The 20,467-nt window shown below is 38.2% G+C and overlaps 1 protein-coding gene across 3 annotated transcripts in view; it reads right to left on the bottom strand.

Moving 5' to 3' along the window:
- The window catches only part of VPS41 (VPS41, HOPS complex subunit), a 187,427-nt gene that overhangs the window by 43,988 nt on the left and 122,972 nt on the right, over window positions 1-20,467 (bottom strand). For all 3 annotated transcript variants that reach the window (XR_003118549.1, XM_025379273.1, XM_025379272.1), the window contains exons 10-14: window positions 20,401-20,467; window positions 8,393-8,490; window positions 5,804-5,933; window positions 4,215-4,330; window positions 2,884-2,940 (exon numbers count right to left, since the gene is read on the bottom strand). Coding sequence is in view for 2 of the 3 variants with exons in the window: in XM_025379273.1 (XP_025235058.1) it covers window positions 2,884-2,940; window positions 4,215-4,330; window positions 5,804-5,933; window positions 8,393-8,490; window positions 20,401-20,467 (468 nt within the window). In the remaining variant the exon portion in view is untranslated. The remainder of the gene's footprint in view (window positions 1-2,883; window positions 2,941-4,214; window positions 4,331-5,803; window positions 5,934-8,392; window positions 8,491-20,400) is intronic.

The following is a 20,467-nucleotide window of genomic DNA, read 5'->3' as shown; positions in this document are numbered from 1 at the left end:
TTCACTTATTCTACCTCCGTTCTGAAAGGATTTGGGTGGCCAACATCACCAGAGGCATGGGAGGACAGTTCTTGCTTGAGCTCCCTATGACTAATCTTCTCATATACTATTTGCACCTAAAAGTATTTCACCAGAAGCTTAAACTCTCTCTATATAACAAAAGTTGGATTTTAATTTCTACTTTACATACAAAAAGGTGCATGTGAAACACCTTCTTGTATGGCAAAAAAAAATGGCAGCAGCCCATTCCTTCTCTGCATGTCTGGTATGAAATTACATCATGCTAAGAGAAAAAAATCTGTTCATAACTAATGTATAGGACTAACATATAGGACATGCCCATTTCCACAGTGAAGGAAAATACCCATCATTTTTAGTTTATTAAATTTTTACCTTAATAACTACTATATGAGACATCAAGTGAAGAAAGAGTGTCTAACTTCCTTATTTTTCTGGAAACAGATCACACATAACAATTCTATAGAGGATCTTTCCATCAAGGTTCAGAGAAAGAACGTCTCCTTTTCAGAGTCAATCCTCGTGTCCATGCTTCTCCACTGTGGAGCTTATCCTGCACTCCTCCTCCTCCTTTTACATCAACCTTTTATGTCAACTCTATTTTACCTCTTTTCCCTCAGCATAAGCATGTTTAATTGCCTCTCTTACACAAAATACCCAAAAACTACCATCATCCCACGATGCCATAGCCCCCAGCTACAGCCTTCACCCTCTTCCCCTTCACAGCTAACCTGATAGTCTATCTTTATAATCTCCTATTCACTTTTCATTCCCTATAACATGTTGAGAATAAATAATACATATACAGAAAATTCACTACTTTCATATTACCAAATCCAGTGTACAACTGACCAGCTGACTTCGTCTTAACCTTCTGACCTACTTACCTCCACTACTCAAGTATTTAACTCTACCCTGGAGTTCTCTCCTCTCTCAGCTCCCATGAAATGACCTTGCTCTGGCTATTCCAAATCTACTATGTATGCATCATCCCTTGAATGACGGCATTCCTGATGGTTCCATTCATGGTCCTCTGTTCATAACACTCACCCCATGTGGGCTGATCCAAGCTTGTGTAATACTTGTTTGCTGATAATTCTCCCAAATCTATTTCTGAATCCAAATTTCTTTCCTGGGCTCCACTACGATGTCCCACAGACACCTAAAACTAATGTGTTTGAAACAGGACTCATCAATTCTCCCAATCCTGCTCCTCCTTCCACAGGGTATCTCTATCAATCAGTGAACAGCAGCACCAAACCAGAGTCCCAAGCCCAAAGCCTGGGAGTCAGTCTTGATTTTTATTCCTATTCTTTCATCCACACAGCATCAGTCACCATATCCCAAAGATTCAAATTTACTGTATCTTCCATCTATCTTCACCTCTCCAATCCTCCTGATTGTGTGTAAGTCTCATCACTTTCCACCAGATTAGGAAGCCTTCTGATTGATCTCCATCTCAGCTGGCCCTCCTCTGGCCCCATCTCCATCAGAGAATCTTTCTAACGGGGAAATCTGATGTCTGAAAGCTTAAATTGACTTCTAGATGTTCCAAGAGAGAACCAAGCTCTCAATTATGAATGGCACTTCAGGATCTGGTCTTTGCTACCGTGTAATAAACCCCTCAACTGCTGGGTGCAGTGGTTCACGTCTGTAATCCCAGCACTTTGGAAGCTGAGGCAGGAGGATTACCTGAGGTCGGGAGTTTGAGACCAGCCTGACCAACATGGAGAAACCCTGTATCTACTAAAAATACAAAATTAGCCAGGCGTGGTGGCGCATGCCTGTAATCCCAGCTATTCGGGAGGCTGAGGCAGGAGAATCACTTGAACCCAGGAGGCAGAGGTTGCAGTGAGCCGAGACTGCGCCATTGCACTCCAGCCTAGGCAACAAGAGCGACACTCCGTCTCAAAAATAAAAAAAAAATAAAAATAAAATAAAAGCCCTCAACTGCCCACATAACCAAGCAGGCCAAGCTGTTTCACATCTCTGCATCTTCGCATATATTAACTACTCTAAGGGCCGGAATGCATTCTCTTCCAATTCTAGAGAATCCTTGCTTATTCTCCACAATTTTGGCTGGATTTTTTTTTTTTTTTTTTTTTAAGATGCTCTGGTTTTCTCTTCTCCTGTTATTCCTAAATTATTTTGCTTCTGCACTCTTTGGCAATTCAGGCTTTAGTGTGGAGTTTTACAGAGAAGTTTACGGTAGGGAAAATGTAGGCAGAAAGAATCTGTGCCGAAACCCAAATAGCCATAAAACACTAAGCCTCCAGTTTTCACCTGTAAACAAGGGAACTAGGCTAGATGGTCTCCAAGGACCCTTCACATGTGAAGGATATGAGCTCCTCTCTGCTCTCCATCTGCACATTCACTGTCACAGTTAGCAAAGAAAGGGGCTTTCAGTCACTCTATTTTTCCTGAGTCCAAAATGTATTAAAAATGTATTTGATGTTCTAGATTAGTTTCCATAACAAAATCAACTGAGTCTGTTATTATGGAAACACCAAAGCAATGCAGTTTTATGAAACCTCTCTTTTGATAAATTTTGTGATAATGTGATTTTTACCTATGATTTAGAGAAACTTTCATACACATAACTAGAAAGCTCTGTATTTAAAGTGTTTTTCACACATACAGTTTCCAAATTACCTAAACTTGCCTTCTAGCAAGCGTTCAAGTCTCTTGTTTACAAGCAGAAACTGATTCGATAAAATAAAATATTTTGACCTCATAGGTTAGGGAATTAGTTTAAAATAAATTCTCAAAAGATAGGAAAAACCTGTTCTTTTCAAATTATTTTCAGTCTCACTATAACTTATTGAAAGATAAAGTTATGTTTCAAATAACAAATTGCACACTTACCAGAATCTTATGTCTTTTAATATTTTTTTGACTAATTTCAGCTGCCATCAATGCTTCCTATATTCCAAACATAAGGATGATTTAAAAAAAAAAAAAAAAGCAGAAAAGGAGGGAGGGAAAATGGGAGAAGGTGGGAGAGAAAAGATATTGAGGTTATAAACACTACAGTTATTATGGTTTAGCATTCTGCACTACACGAATAAAGCTTCATTTTCCCATGGTTTTTGCTTGAAGCACTGGAATTCTTAATACTATGGTTGAATGAACCTCACTGAATTCAAACTCAAAAGCAGTCAACCAAAATGAAGACTTCTCCTACTTCCATTTGAATTCATTTCCTCATTAGGACACTTGAATCACATTTCAGACACAAATCAAAATACAACAAAGTCTCCTAGTCTCCATACATAAAAAGGCAGCTGTCTTCTAAATCTTTACGACACTATTGATAAAGGAGCATTCTCCCTTATGTTTCAATAAAAATGTGAATTATATGCATATGTTTATGTATATCTAAAACTAAGTTTTTGAAAAATCTCTGATTTTAATTTTGGAAAGTTTACAAATACTACATTAACATAAATGTATAAAACATACAATTACTTCTCTGAGACACTACTGGATTTAAAGTAACATGGTAATAACTGGGTTATGAACTAGCTATCAATACTTGGACTTTAAATGGTTTATAAATGAAAAAAAAATTCTTTTTTCCAAATCCTTTCAGATGGTTACAAACTTAGTGCAACAAATACGTAGACTATTTATTGTTGATGCTGTTTTAAATTAGTATATAAGCCCATCTACATAACACAACTTCGTAGCTATTAAAGTTGAAAAATGGTTTTTTCTTTTTTTTTTTTTAAGCGACATTGGGCATTATCTATTCAAATTAATCTAAGCCAAAACTCAATGAAGTGGACATCATCATTCTATCCAAACTGGTAGTTCAAATCATCTTAAGTGAGTATCAATGTGATAAGCACAAAATAAATGATTTCATTAAATCCAAATAGACACCTCTGAAATACTAGCTCTATTTTAATTTCCTTGAACAAAATCAAAAAATAAAACTTCCAACAGTCTAGATCTAACTCACCTCCTCCTTCCACTCCCAACTGCTCCCCCACTTAGCAGTAAAGCCAGTCAATCCATTGCAATCTTTTGGTTCCCTAATTTCTGAAGGGGATACTGGAAAGTTATTAACTTCCTACATATTTTTGGCTTGGGATACTCTACTTTGACTACATAAAAGATTTATTACAAAAATATTTTATCCTTTCCATGCTGTAGATGAGTCAATACTTTCAAAGAAATAAAATCAAGGGTACTTCATATTTCTTCTTTTCAAGGAGCCAGTCAATGTGATCATCTTGGTCCCGTTCCTTGGCCACTACAACATCTCTCGGACTCACGATGTAAAAAAGTGATTCCCCTTCAGAGTACTCTATAGGTGAGAGAAGAGAGGAACGACTTGGTGACTCAACAGCAGAAAATCTGGCAATGGTTTCAGAGGACCTGGTTAGGTTACCCAGCCCAAGAAGGAACAGAAAATGTGTCTATCTTTGTTGTGTGTTTGGCTCTGTTGGAAGGTAAGTGTGGGAGACAGGGTAAAGAATGACAGAAGCATATTTCAGTGCTTTTAAAAATATTTAAGTGTAAAAATACTTGATAAAAAAGCAAGGGAGAGAAGGAGAGGGACAGGAAGGGAGGCAATGACATACTAAAAAACTTGAAAAAAAATAAGGTGAGTTTAAAATTCTACATTTAATACATTAACACTCTGACTTCAGCTGAAAAAGTGTTAAAAATTCTCCATGTCTATTGCATATTAGAATTCATCTACTGTATATAAATTTTATTTATGGCCATTTACAGCACTGTTCTATTTTTACAGAACAATTACACCCCACAGTCGGCGATAAATGTTTCCTCTTCATCAAGGTCAAGGCCACCTAAGGCATAAATGACAGACGCCCAAACCCTAGGGACATAATCTATCATTTCAGCATGTTGTGCACAATGCCAATCTGAGGGTTTCCTGCAGAATTCAATTATAAAACCTGCTCTGAAGGGTTTCTAAGTGTGCAGCAGAGTTTGCTCTGAGCCAAATACCTCGATTGGACACTTTCAGTTGTGAATCACAGTTGCTTTTTGCCAAGTCTAGAATATACTCTTACATTTTTCAACAGATTAGGGTCTTCATATAAGAAAGTTTAAATATATATAGAATATTTCTTCATTTCCTTTGGCCACAATGAGAACTGAAAATATTCTCAAAAAATGACAACTGTGTTTAAAGCAGTACAGCATTCCTACAAAGCTTAACTGTTCTATTTTAATTAATATAGTTTACAAAGGTATGATAATAGCCAAACACAGACGTCTCTGGTATGACTGAATATTAATGGTTCTCCTTGTATTTATGAGCCGTGACTAGGTGTATTCCTCCATCCACTCAACAAATATTGACCGAATACCTAGAATGTGCCAGAAGTCTTTCAGGCTCTGAGCACTCAGTTACAAACAAGAAAGAACCTCTCTGCCATCCCAGAGCGAACTTTCCTGACACGTAAAATGGAAGAGATATGACAATCATGGAGCCATGCGGCTTGACATTAAATTATGTGTCACATTAAGTAGTCAGGACAATAGAAAAAACACAAGAACAAAAAACAAGGAGCCCAATCCTCCCCCCGGTCCTGGTCTGAACTCTAGTCTTCCCTTTTGCTATAGGAGCTTATGCAAGTTCTGCAACATCTCTGCATCCAAATGTCCTTGTTTTCAGCATACGAGGTCTACCCAGGTATTCTCTTAAGATTCTTTCAGCACCTTAATTTAAATTCCATTTAGTGCAAGTAGGAAGGGGAAAAAAAAAACACAAAAAAATCGTATTACCCAGATCTTTGATATCTCTTACCTAAATGATAATCTCTACATTCATTCTCCTGAAAGCCTCTGACTGTCAAAGCATCAGAAGAGATCTCTTCACAAGTCTCAGAAAGTGGCTGGATGATGTCCAGTCTAGGCCTGGCACAGTATTCTCTTTCCTAGTGGGGGAAAAGAGAGAAACATTAATTTAAATTACATTTCTATATGTTACACAAATTAATTCTAGTTAGCCATACATATTAGTTTCTTCTCACACTCCTATGAAGAAATACCCAAGACTGGGTAGTTTATAAAGGAAAGAGGTTTAATTGACTCACAGTTCCGCTTGGCAGGAAAGGCCTCAGGAAACTTACAATCAGAAAACTTTCCAAAAATAAAATAGCAACTATAAAAGATCAACTAGTGAAGAAAAACCTATCAGATCTGTGGAGAAATTATAAATTGCTAAACTTTGAAACAACTGAAAAAAAGTGGAGAAAACTGAAATATATTTAAAAATTGACCACTGTAACAATAAAAATATCAAAATCAGAATAGCCAAATTTAAAAAAATATTTTGAACAAAATAAAAAGAAAATCACTTCACTAGACCATAGAAAAGGCTCTTTATATGTATAAGAAAAGCATCAGCAATATGAATCTCATTTTATACTTTTGTTCCCTGGCCAAACAGCCCTTGCCTGTGAACTCCCTAAGAGCAGAAATCTGGTTTTGTTGATCTTTGATCCCTAGTGCCCAGCACAATTTATAACATACATGTGCTTTATCAATGAATGAAAGAAAAGTAAAATACTGGGAGAACACCTTAATAAATTAAAGTGTACCAAGCAGATTTGGAATAGTACACAACCACTAAACACAATGATGGTGGACAGTACACAGCCATACGCAGGCAGAATGGAATAATGCCCATGGAAACAGGGCAATGCAGAGTAGCATATGACTATCCCTCCAACTATGTGAAGACATGCATGTATGTGAAAGGTATCACGTGGATATGTGGGGGATAATATTTGGGGGATAATAAGGAATGACATAAAACAAATTTTATTCAATGTCACTAAACCATCTTTTCAGTATGAAAAAATAAAGGGGGAAGGGGAGCTTACCTCTTTGTTCCTTTTGCCTTAATTTTATTAGTTTATTCTGTGTTTAAGGATTTAAGGTGTACTTTAGTGGTCTATAAAATGAGTATCTACATATACTGGCACACACATTTTCCAATTATCTCCCAAACCCTCACTTCTTCATCTAGAAAAATCCATTTTCTATGTGCTCAATGAGGTTGGCCTGTCTTTGGCATTTATTCCCTTCAAATACTCTTTTATTAACAAAGGTTTCCTTTCTTTCTTTGCTCAGTTGTTTATTAGGCTTCTCCTTTTTCATTTTACTGCTTCTTTCTTTATTTCTTCCAATCACATTCTCAATCCTTCCTGCATTCCTCCTCAAAAAGCACTGTATTTACTCCCCCAGGAGCCACTGCTTTTCTTTATTTTCAAAAAATAAATAAAATAATAGCAAACTGATGTCCTGCAACAGGCTAGAAGCCAACCCTATTGATTTTAGTAGGTCTGAGTGTTCACTTAAGTCTATAGCATTTCATTGCCTAGCAACATGGGCACCCAGAGCTTCAGGTTACTATAGTGATGGCTTCCTAATGCAAGTGCTTGCTCAGAGAAATGCTCAAGAGCAGCTACCACTTCAAAACCAGGGCTCCCAGGGTTTTTCTCCCCCATTTTATTTCTTTCCATTTGAAAAAAAAAAGATACAAACAAGGATAGCCCACTTGCCTACTTACTGTAAAGGACTAGAGAATCAATTACAATTTCTTTTATATACAGTATCCAAAAGAAAATCCTTTACAGTACACTCTCCTTGTTTATGCCTTGAAGCCACCCCTATTCTTGTGCTGGCAGGACCCCTGGACTCTCATAATAAAGACAAGCTCGGAATGGGGCCATCCTCAGCTTTGAAGAGAGACTGGGTGTGGATACCCCTCCGCTGGGCAATATATAAGCTTCTTCCAAAGACACGCACAACAAAATTTAGATCATCTGCTGCTTTTTATTAGCCACAGATTTTGATGTACCATTATTTGCACTGATAACTGAGATTTCACAACAATCCATTTCAAAGCCATAATCAAGCTACTTAGAATCACCAGGCCACTGGGAAGTAAACAAATATGTCTGGACCAACGAAAATAATGAAATGCCCTTTCTGTAATTCCCTCTGACCACAGGGACCCCTGTGGTTGCTGCCGATCAACTTCATTGCTGTCATTTCTGCTAATGCACAGTGTCAGCTTAGTTTCTTCCCCTTTCAGCAAGAGGAATCCTTCATTCCTTTTGACTAATATACCAAGAGAGATTGAAAAAAGAGGAAAAAAAAAATGACTCTTTTTTTCGCTCAGCAATAGGAACAAAGGCAGGCAATGAGTAGAGTTTCGGAAAGTAAATATGTCAGGTCTAAAGGGTAATCTCTGCCAACCTTATTTTATAGGTCAGAAAGTTCTGCTCAGATTATAGCGTACGCCACTGATGAACAACCTGATCTGGGTGTAATGCTAAAGAAGTGAACCCCCACGTGCCTTTGCATTTGGGGAGAAAATAATTACCGTTTTTTCTGAAATCTCCTTTACATAGGAAAGTACAACAAGCTGATCACAGAGAGGTGCAAGTCCACTGATGTAGAATTCAGTTTCAAACTGAGACACTGCAAACAAAAGGGATACAGCAGCCATCATTAACAGAAGCAAACGGCAGCACACATCTATCTGGAGGGACACACTAACTGGGAATGCTAGTGGACCCCCTTTTAAAAGCTAACATAAAGGGGACACCGTTGAACATACTTTGATGACTCAGCACTGCAAGTGCTTCACCATGATCAGTCCTGGAAAGGAATATGTGGAAAAGTAAACTTGCAAATTCCCATCACAAACAAAAATGAATCCAACAATAACAAGCAGCATGAATGGTCACGGGTGACACTGTGCTCAGGTGGTTTAAAAGGACATAGACGACATGAAGACACTTTGAAACCCATAGAAAGAAATGGAAACCATTATTAGTAACAGTAATACTTTTTTTTAAATTCCTGAGTTTGTTTTGCTCAATTGGGGCATTACAGTAGTACAAAGGTCACAAAGAATGTTATCTGTAATTATAAAACACTATTTTGGAGAACAGGGATATTATTTAAAGAACTTGAAGTAAAAGAAAGATGCATAAATACAGATTATGATGAAACGTCACTATTTCTTAAGTGAAATAAAGGTTAGAGAAAAATAATAAATTTCTCTTTCCTTTTAAAAAATAGCCCTTTTAAAATCTAGAAGACATATTGCATCACTTAAGAAGCACATGACTTTAATTGCACTGGACCCCAAAGATCTGACAGAAAGCTTAGAAGTACACATATTATTATTATATGATTCTAATTATTAACTGCTATAAAATATAAAAGATCATTGTTTTAAGAGACTGAGTTTGGAAATGGCTTGTTTCAAGCAGAATCTAACTGATACAGTGGTGGTATTACAGAGATCCTTCCAGAAACCATACTTTACACTTAACAGATTCATTTGGGAGTAAACTCTCATTCGGACCCACCACATTTTCTAAGAGTTTCTTCATTCAGATCCTCTCCTCGGTTCTGTGGTATTAGCTGCAGATTTAGTTAATTTCCACACTCTTTTCCCAATTAGGGGACCTCAGTGTATCATACTGGAACCAATATTGAATGCTGAATAAGGAAATTTGGGTTATAACTTCTACTAAATTGAACTTGAACAAGTCATTTTAACTTTTCCCATCTATAAGAGAAAGGAATGACAGTAGAAATAAAATCCAGAATACAGATGAAACACTGAACTTTCCTTTGTCCTCCTCTTTCTTTCCCTTGCAGATCACTTAGTGTTCCTTGTCTTTGCTGACCTTCTTTAATGATCCTCCTTACACAGCTGTTATCACAATTTAATGTTTGCACCAAAATAAAATTGTGGATGACCAAAAAGATATAATAGTTAGCAATATAAATTTACAAAAAGATATTATTTTGTCTGCCTCGTCCTCAATTAAAATACCATACAATGGAAGTCCAAGGGCAGGTGCTCTGGTCCCAGTTCTGCCATGAACACATTTTTTCCTTAACCTCTGTGGGCTTGAACCGAATGTGTTTATCCAGGTACTTAAGAATAGTTTTGGTAAAGTGGTAATGTGATAAATGTTCACAAAAGAGCTTATATGGAGAACCATCTCAACCTCCACCACATGTGCAGACAGTGTTTCTAGCGTAACCAGGCTGGGGAAGATTCTAGAGAAGCTCACAGTGCTGTGTATGCATGTGGGCAGTGAAGTAGGGGGCAGGGGAAAGCTGGAATGTACAGATGATATTAAACGGTATGGGGCCACAGAGGATCCAGTGATGAAAGAGGTGGCAGCTTCACATTTTAGAAGACATACGGCATATTAACAAGAGGTTTTGGTTGTCATTACTCCTGAGGTTACTGATCTCCGGACTTGTGCTCTGTTTTACTAAATCATATTCCATTTTTGAAATGCTACACTTATAGTTCCCTTACCAGCATCTTGGGTGAAGAGCAGAGAATCAGAGATTCTCACAGGAATCACAGGCTTTGCTGTGCTTGTCTGCCATAGACACGCAAGGGAAAACATCTCCTAATCACAAAAGAAATGGTGGGAGAAGGAGGTATTCTGCCCACTTGGGATGCCAAACAGGCTGCCTAGTCTCACTGACAGACACTGTCGGTATTTCTCCTAAAGGTAACCAAATATACATCAAAGGCCTTGGTTTTTGAGGATGAGCTCCAAGATACAGAACAGAGAAGCTACGAAAAATCCTACCCAAATCTTTCCTCCTCTACATCCCAACTCCCCAGTCCACAATAGCTTGTATGAATAAGACAGAAAATTTCCTGTTCTCTAAGAACATGATAGAAACTCCAATGTGTTCTAAAACAAAACAAAGAAAAACTGCAGATCACATATCTGTTTCACTTCTCAATTCCAGGTGTTGTAATAAATGCTTACTTGTTAAGTACTAAACCTTGCCAAATTTTGCTAACTGAGAATAATTTGGACACGGACTATATGCAGTGGCTAAATTACAAGCTGACAAAAATGTTATTTATAAAGAAGAGATGTGGTACATGAAAATAATATTGTCAAGACTTCCAGATGCACAGGTAAGCAAGTAATCAACATTTGGATAAAACTGAAACTAAATTATCTTTTTGTTAAAGTAATTCCCTAATATCAATAAAAATCTCTTATAGAAAACAAAATTGCAATTATAGTAATACTCAGCATGATTCTCAAGTTAAGAATTCCAAAATAATGTCCGTTTATCTGGTTTTGAGTACTCTCCCACTCAGCAATTCGTCTCCATTAATACCCACTAGTAATGATATCATGTAAAAAAGAACTCAATTCTAAAGTGAGCTGCTGATTTAGGGAAATGTCTGCAGCTATTCTGCCACAAAGTAAGATATTTTAGAATAAATCGTACTGTATTGTTTTTCCATTAGTCTTTACTAATGCAGCAAAACATAATTGCTTTTAGATTTAACAAGATTCTGTTTATTTTTTATATTAATGCTGAGTCACAGAAGGGCTGGCTGCAGACAGTGGTGTCAAAATGAGCATGAAGGTATAAGGAATATTCATATAGATTGAGAGAGAAAAATGTTGAATGACAATATGTATTCTTGTAAAAATACACATAAAATATATAAAAGCTTATGGACTGACTTTGTAAAATATATTCAAGTAATTATAGACTTTATATTTCGAATTTTCAGCCAACGAATGGAAGTTTCAGTTTATTTACTTTCACTAAAATTCTATTCTATTCCACATAAAAATGACTCTACTAATTTAAATGAAAGTATTTTGTTCTCCTAAAGGAGACTCAGTTTGAATACAGGTGGCTGTCAGGTCTAATACTACAGAAGCTCATTTTTAACCTGATTATCTGGAAAAGATAAATCACAAAGAAAATAAACATAAATTCTGCTGGAGAGGAAATATATGAAAACAGGAAGCAAAAGCTGGAGAGGGTTTTTGGTTTTGTTTTGTTGTTTTGTAGTGAAAAATGCAGGCAGGGTTCCTAAAGGTAGCCACAAAAGACAGTGGCTTTACTTCAGATCAAGGTCATCTAGACAGCCAGCTAAGGCTCGGCTCGCGGGCCCTGCAAGGAGGTGCTATGTTCACCGAGATGATGGTCTTACACTACAGTGGGCATGACACCTGAGGCACAGCCTTCCTCCTCCTGATGGAGGTGGAAGGACTTTTGCATTCTGCTTTATTCAGGAGGATAAAGCATTCCTAGACATGCTAGAAATAACTCAAGAAAAAAGACAGAGATTCTAGTAGAGTAAGAAAGAGAGTTTCAAAAGGACTATATTCACAGGAAAATTCTATTCAGCAAGGTCTTCTAGATCCAGAATGAGGATGAGATAAATACGATTCTATATGCAGTCCTCATCCAAAAGGGAGGCTAGAGTTCTTGATCAGCTGCCCCGTGGAAATATAACGTGGGTCAAAACACAAATGACATATGCAATTTAAAATTTCCCAGTCGCCACGTGCTGTAGCGTGGATGTGTGTCCCTGCCCAAATCTCATGTTGAACTGTAATCCCCAATGTCAGAGGAGGGGCCTGGTGGGAGGTGATTAGATCACGGGAATGAATTTCACATGAATGGTCATTTCTCATGAATGTTTTAGCACAATCCTCTTGGTACTGTCCTCATGACAGTGAGTTCTCACAAGATCTAGTGGTTTAAAAGTGTGTGGCATCTACCCCTGCCTCTTGCTCCTGCCCTTGCCATGTGAGGTGCCTTCTCCCACTTTGTCTTCTACCATGATTTAAGTTTCCTGAGGCCTCTCCGGAAGTCAAGCAGATGCCAGCATCATGCTTACTGTACAGCCTGCAGGACCGTGAGAATTAAACCTCTTTTCTTTATAAATTACCCAGTCTCAGGAATTTCTTTATAGGAACGCAAGAATGGACTAATACACCACGATAAAAGAGTTCAAAAAAGAGGTGAAATTTTAATAATACATAACATACCTAAAATATTATTTCAACATGTAATAATATAAAAAGTGATTAATGAGATACTTTACTTTTTATTTCTAGACTGTCTTTGGAATTCTGTATGTGGCATAAATCAATCCACACTAGCCATACCACAAAGACTTAACAGCTACAGTGGCTAATGGTTGCCACATTTGACAGTGCAGGTCTAGACACCCAAGTTTCCCTCTTTGTCTTTAAAGTCCAGTAATTTCATTAGAATGTATCTTGGTGGTGCTCTTTATGGGTCACTATTTTCAGATACAGAGTTTGCTGTTTTAATTTATAATTTCAACTTCTGTTTCTTTGCATTTTCATGAAATTTTTCTTGACATTGTCTATAGCATTTGTCCCATTCTCTTATTTTTTCCTCAGGGACTCTTTATTTATGAATCATCTTTGCCTGTCTTTAGTATTTATCACTTAACCTTAAATCTTTTTGTCCTTATTGCTTCGTGATTTTTACAATTTTCCTCCTGCTCCCCTTCTATTCCTCTTACCAACATTATCTTTGTGTCTATTTGTTCTTGTCTTCCTTCAGGTTCAGTCTTCAATTCTGAAATGAGCTTTTATTTATAAATTCTTCCTGAAGCCTGCCACCTAATTTGAGATTTTCAAATTCTGATTTCTTACACCACTTTTTAAAGATGTCTTGTAGCTCCTTCTGAAACAGGAAATTACAGTTGTAATCTATTGTGTAGGTGTGTCTTTCTGGTATGTCTGCTTCTTATTCACTTTTTCTTAAAACTTATTATGGATTTGACCTTGCTCGCTTTTTAGGGGAAATGACCATTATTGAACTCTTAGAGCTCCCTCTTCTGCTGTTTCCATTTGGTCTGAAAAATATGGCAGCTTGCTTTCTGAGAATTCCTGGCTCAGCTCCTCCTGGGTGTTATCTGGACCTGTTTCTTTTGTTTCTATTGTCCCTGTCTCATTCAGGCTTTCTTCTGCTCCCAGCAGTGTCTCCTCAGTGGAGTGAGGAGGCCTGGCTGCTCCACAGTGTGAGTTCCCCGGGGTAGCTGGGCTGCCTAGCCTCTCACACCTAACTGCAGGTCCTGGACCCACTGTTCTCAGAGCAGCCTGCTGGCCTTTCCATGAATGCCAACTGGCTATCTTGGAGTTCCCCTGGCCTCAAGTCTGCTAGATAGCCACTTGCTCCCCTCTGATTTCTCTCACAGAGATGCTGATACCACCCTGCAGCTATCAGTGTTTTATTTTCCCATTAATTTGTGTCTTGGGGCTCTTAGGACTAGCTTTGTCACTAAGTTTTGTTGTAAATGTTGTCTGTGGGTTTTTGGTTCTGTGACCAAGTTGTTCTGCTTTTATGGGAGGACTCAGGTAGTTGAAAAATTATGTTGCCACTGCCACCACATTCCCAGAATCTTCTAACCACAAAATTTTCACATATTGGTGTTATACATGTTTTATACATCAACCTTACATTGCCCAGGGCAATGGAGTCAGCAGGAGAGTCACAAATAGATCAACAGTGTCTGGCTCTCGATAGCTTACACACTATCAGTTTCAGAATGAATGCCATAGGATTGGTATAAAAATTAACATGAAAGAACTTTCTCATACCTTGGGTCTAATAATCTCTGAGGGTTTCAACTTAATTCAATGAAGAGTGACTGAGGCTGGGTGCAGTGGCTCATGCCTATAATCCCAGCACTTTGGGAGGCCGAGGCGGACAGATCACTTGAGGTCAGGAGTTCGAGACCAGCCTGGTCACCATGGTAAAACTCTGTCTCTACTAAAAATACAAAAATTAGCTGGGAGTGGTGACATGCACCGGTAGCCCCAGCTACTTGGGAGGTTGAGGCAGGAGAATCACTTGAACCTGCGAGCACCCAGGAGGCAGAGGCTGTAGTAAGCTGAGATCCTGCCACTGCACACTAGCCTGGGTGACAGAGCGAGACTCTGACTCAGAAAAAAAAAAAAAAAGAGCAACTGAGTACCAATTACACATGAGACACTCTTCTAGATGCATCAAGATGACTAAGACCTGACCCTGACTTAAAGGAGACTGTGAGTCTGCATATTTAAAGAAATAATTAGCCCAGGTACGGAGGCTCACGTTTGTAATCCCAGCACTTTGGGAGGCCAAGGCAGGTGGATCATGAAGTCAGAAGTTCAAGACCAGCTTGGCCAAGATGGTGAAACCCCGTCTCTACTAAAAATACAAATATTAGCCAGGTGTGGTGGCAGGTGCCTGTAATCCCAGCTACTTGGGAGGCTGAGGCAGAGACCTGCTTGAACCTAGGAGGCGGAGACTGCAGTGAGCTGAGATCGCACCACTGTACTTCAGCCTAGGCAACAGAGCAAAACTCCATCTCAAAAAAAAAAAAAAAAAAAAGAGAGAGATAATTAAAATACCACATGCTATGAGAAAAACAGGAACAGGTGTTAAACAAAAAATAGTACAGTGTAGGAAAATTTAGCTTCTGAGGAGGTACGGATGAGGGTGGAAACAGCAGCAATAATCATGACCATAAGCCCCTTAAGCCAGAAATGGTGTGCATAACATGAGAGAAAACAACCTCTTCATTTCATTAAAAAAAAAAAAAAATTGCTTAAAACCCTAATGGATATTAGATCACAAAGGATAAAAATCAAAATTTTGTTTAAAGAAAAAACCATCCTCCAATAATTACCAACTAGTTTATCCCACTACTTATCTGTGTATTCAGACCTATGAGACAACATTAAATCAATATTCTTATTACTTGTACCTCTGTCATGTATGTTTATAGATTTTACTGAAAAATGCAATTATAAAAGGTATCAATCTCCTCAGAATCATTCAGCAAGCCCTTATTTATATCTTCCCCAAATTTTCTTTCAATTACTTTTATAAAACAGAATTTTCATTTTTCTCACTGTAACTAAATATAATACTAATATTAATAATAGCTCCCATTTAATGAACATTACTATGCTGTGAGGCAGTATCCTAAATATCGCTTTTCACCACAACAACCCTATGGTTATTTTAGAGAGGCAAGGAAGCTCAGAGGGGTTAAGTAACTTGACCAAAGTCACTTAAGTGGAAGGTAAGAGAAGTAGGAATCTGAAGTCTTCTTTTTCCCAACTATAAGTCACACGAGAAAATATAAGTCAGGGTCGGGTATGGTGGCTCACGCCTGCAATCCCAGCACTTTGGGAGGCCAAGGTGGGAGGATTTCTTAAGCCCAATTCGATACCAGCCTGGGCAACCTAGGGAGACCATATCTTTACAAAAAACTAAAAAATTAGCCAGGCATGGTAGTGCACGCCTGTAGTCCCAGCTACTTAGAAGGCTGAGGTGGGAGGATCGCTTTGGCCCAGGAGGTTGAGGTTGCAGTAAGGCATGATTATGCCACTGCACTAAAGCCTGGGCAAAGAGCAAGACCCTATATCAAAAGAAGGAGGGGGAGAGGGAGGGGGAGGAGGAAGGGGGAAGAGGAGCGGGAAAGGGAAGGGGAAAGGTGGGGGGAAGGGGAAGAATATAAGAATTCAGAGATGCTTAGATTCAAAGCACACTGCAGTTGGCAAGAACAGAAGTGAGGGCTCTCTGGTGATTCTGCTGCACACAGTCAGGGTGCCTCAGGCCCTCTCTTGAATTTGTAGCGCTACTGCGAGGGCTAAAGCTCTGCAGTACACAGAACTTGCACTGCCTTTTTCCCCCCATTTCTTATCCCCTTATTGGTCCCCAAATGTCCATTAGCTAAATGTTACCCAGATTTCTTTACTGAAGTTAAATAAGGTGACATCCCACAGATCTTAGCTTCTATGATTCTTAAAGAAACAAACAAAAAAGTGTGTCAAGCAATTTATAAATAAGAACAAATACCTTTCATTGTCTTATATTCATTTATGAAAACACATTGAGGGCCCTTTATGATAGGTAGTGTCTTGTTCCCAAGAGATTCTGGCCCTTTAGTCACCAGATATTAGTATTTTATAATCAACTGGATGTAATGCCCACAGACTTTTCAATAAGTTTGGACATTCTGTCAGTATGACCACTTATCACTGAAAATACATTTAGAAATCACAGCACTTCAACAGCTTCAGGGCTGTGCTACGAAGCAGACACATTAAAGTAAAACTGACTTTACAATGCTTTACATCAGCAAATTATGGAGAAGACCTGATACATGAAGTGAAATTGAAAAGAATGGCTAATGGACAAAACAACAAAAACATTCAAATTCCACTCCTAACAACAAAAACCTGAGTCTATGGTACTGAGTGGGGAAAGAGTTGTTACATCCCTCCCAAAAGAAGGAATAGATGAACAGATATGTAATAAAGCAAATATAGTAAAATCTTAACTGCAGAATCTTGGAGGTTCTGTGCACGACAAAGGTCTTTAAGGAAAGTTTCATAATAATATGTTAGAAAAAAATGCAACGCAGAACAGAAGAATTAATATATTACAAAGATTTATGCTGAACTGTCTATAACAGAACAGAAAACCATACATACCTAGACCCTCAAGTAAAAACACCTTGAAGAATGCCAGTTGTCACCATTTCTATTGAGACTCACACTAAGAGATGAAACCACATCACTCCTGGGCACACACACAAAAAGATCCCACTACTGTAACCCATATAGCTGAATCAAAATGATAACAGGTGGATAAAGAGAGATACTTAGATCCAGGAAAGAATTATCTCACAACTCTCCTCCACTATGAAAACAGATCTTCAATGTTCAGGTCATTGTTTTTTCAATCAATTAAGAGACTGAAAAAAGAATGATGTGCTAAATTCTAAGACCACAGTATATGATCAACTGAAGATACAGACAATACTGAAAGTAAAAAAGGATTTCCCTTTTTTTCTCTTCCCTTTCTTCCTGGCTTGTCATTCGATACAGATTCTCATACAGGTGTTTAATCTCAATTATTAAACAAAATTCCATATGAAATTAAGACCAAGAAGTCAATCATTAATTCCTTGCATCTAAGTCAACTGCCCCTGGCAGAAAACACCCAGAAAATGACACACAAACATTGGCTTCATTTCCCAATATCATGACATCAGCTCTCCAATTACCATACCACAGAGATCATGGAAGACTTTGGCGAAAAGTACCAGAGGGTCAGGGAGTCCTGTGAGAATACAAGAGTTGCAAGTGAAGTTAAAATATGGATGCCAGGCACAAACTACAATCTATTTTTAACAATGTAATCTGAAAGAAAACATAATGTACCAAAAGCCCTATGTATAGAGAATCTCTTCATGTGTTGGTGATTGTCCAAGAAGCTTAATCTTCATTATGTTATTATTATTTTTCATTTAACAGAATAAATCAATAGCCTATGTGAATAGGAATAACTTTTGTGCTATTTTTGAGAATCTGAGTTGTAAGTGAAAGAGTTACAAACATTTGGTTTCTAAGAAATGTACAGCCATACATATTTCTTTAACCTTAATGCCATTTTCACCTCATTTACCAAAGAACAGTGGTTCACACCATTCAGGGCTAAAGGAAATTGTAATCCAGACCTCCTAATATTTCCCTTTCTGTTATCCTACTCAAGGACTCTTATCCAAACCATTTTTCCTCCTGCTGTGGAAATGGCTTATATTCTTAAAGGTTTACTCTTAAGAGGGGAAAAAATGGTACTTAACCATTAACCATAGTAGTAAAACGTCAGTAATGTGATACCGTTAGTACCCACATATGGTCTATTTCACATAAATTACAGTATGGATGAACCACACTGCATTAATGTGATCCCAGGGTTCTAGGCTAACAGGGCCACCACTGAGCCAGCTATCAGCAGTCACAGAGTTGGGATGGAAGTGTGCATGGTGATAATAACCATCATGGTTTAGTGAGCATCTACTGTGTGCCAAGTACCATGTTTGGCACATTTCTTATGCCATGTCTAATTCCCACAACCATCCTGAAAGACAGATATTATCACCTCCATTTAACAGGTGAGAAAAGGATGGTCAAGAAGGTAAAGTAACCTCATCAAGATCACACACTTCAGCAAACCTCCTTGCCTCCCTGGAAGCTTTCTGGTGGTTCTGTAGAGTTAGATTCTACCCAATTTTAACGCTATAGGAGTAAGATCTTGGACAAGTCATTTACCTCATGAGCCTCAATTTCTTCATCTATAGAATAAAAAGCAAACTACCTGCACTTCAAGAGTTCCTGTGAGGATAAAGTGAGTTACTGCAGTTTATGTACACAGCACAATGCCCTCCACCTAGCATATGATCAATAGATATCAACTAAGGAAAGACGATGACAATTGCCACATTTTTATACCTCTCTGGCAATTTAAAATATCCAAATACTAATCTCTCAGGACATTGCATTGAGATGTTGAGATGCTTTTGTTTTTATTTTCTAGTAGGCAAGGAAAGAATAAAAAGATACTGAAACAATTATCTATATAATCTAGTTATAAGTCTTGTCTCTTATCTTGGTCCTCAGTTTTTCTCAGCACTACTACATTCTTCATATACCTACGCTGCACAATCTGAACTACGTATTTATCCTCCTAAAGTTAAAAAAAAAAAGATTAAAACTCTACTGCCAACTTCTGACTCCAAGTACAAAATAGCCCAGATTTAAATGTTATAACTACACTAGCCATGTGGGTAATGTATGTCTTTCCGTTTATAGAAATATAGTCATGTGCAAATAATTTATTTCAACTTCACCTTGGCAGAATAACCCACCAAATTTATATTACCCATCCACCAAGCAAATGGGCAAATGAGCTTTTCAGCTGACTTACAATATGGCAATTTTTTTCCTCAGAATAATTTTTTCAAACTAAATTATAAAAGTCACGGTATATCATCCAGGGCATACTTCTGAACAGCTGTTTACCAGAGTCACTGATTCATTCAACTCAATATTATTAAGCACCTTCTACATGCAAGTATTGTGCCAGGTCCTTAAGAGACAAACAGTGAGCAAAAACAGACCCTGTGTGTGCTCACAAGGAGGTGACAATCTGGTAGAAAAGACAGAAATGCATCGAATAATCACACGATCACTGGCACCCATGACAAGTGCTAGGAAGGGGAGGAGGCTTGCAGTATTGTACTGCCTACAATGGGAAGACTTGACTCAGTCAGGGAGGTCCAGTGGCTTTCCCAGGAAAGCAACACTCAAGCCGAAGAATGTGCTAGACAAGGGGAAGGAGAGGCATGGACAGGTGAAAGGTCAGTGTGGCTGTAGCACAGAGACCAAGGAGAAGCTTGGTGTAAGCTACAGCTGGAGAGGTGGGTAGGGGCCAACACAGATCTCTGTGATCCACTGAGGAGTTCCACCTGCACCCTGTGAATGATGTGGAGGAATTGAAGGATGATGACAAGATCTGATCTGTATTTTGACAGCAGAGGGGAGAGTAGATGAGAGTAATTCATAGTGGAAGAAGATAAACCAGTTAGGAGGCTGCTGCAGGGGTCCAGGCAAAAGACTATGGCAGTCTGGGTGAGATTAATGAAGAGGAAAATTTTGAATTAAGTTTTACATCCACAGAAGGCAAGTGTTGGAGCCATACCTATTTCAACATATCGACTTGGCAAATCCCTCATTTCACTGGCATGCCGTTCCTTCACTGAGCATAT

This window comes from Theropithecus gelada, chromosome 3 (genome assembly GCF_003255815.1).
Source record: "Theropithecus gelada isolate Dixy chromosome 3, Tgel_1.0, whole genome shotgun sequence".
In the NCBI taxonomy this organism is placed as follows: Eukaryota; Metazoa; Chordata; class Mammalia; order Primates; family Cercopithecidae; genus Theropithecus; species Theropithecus gelada.
Note: the sequence above shows the minus strand (reverse complement) of the source record. Positions and strands in the feature narration are given on the sequence as shown.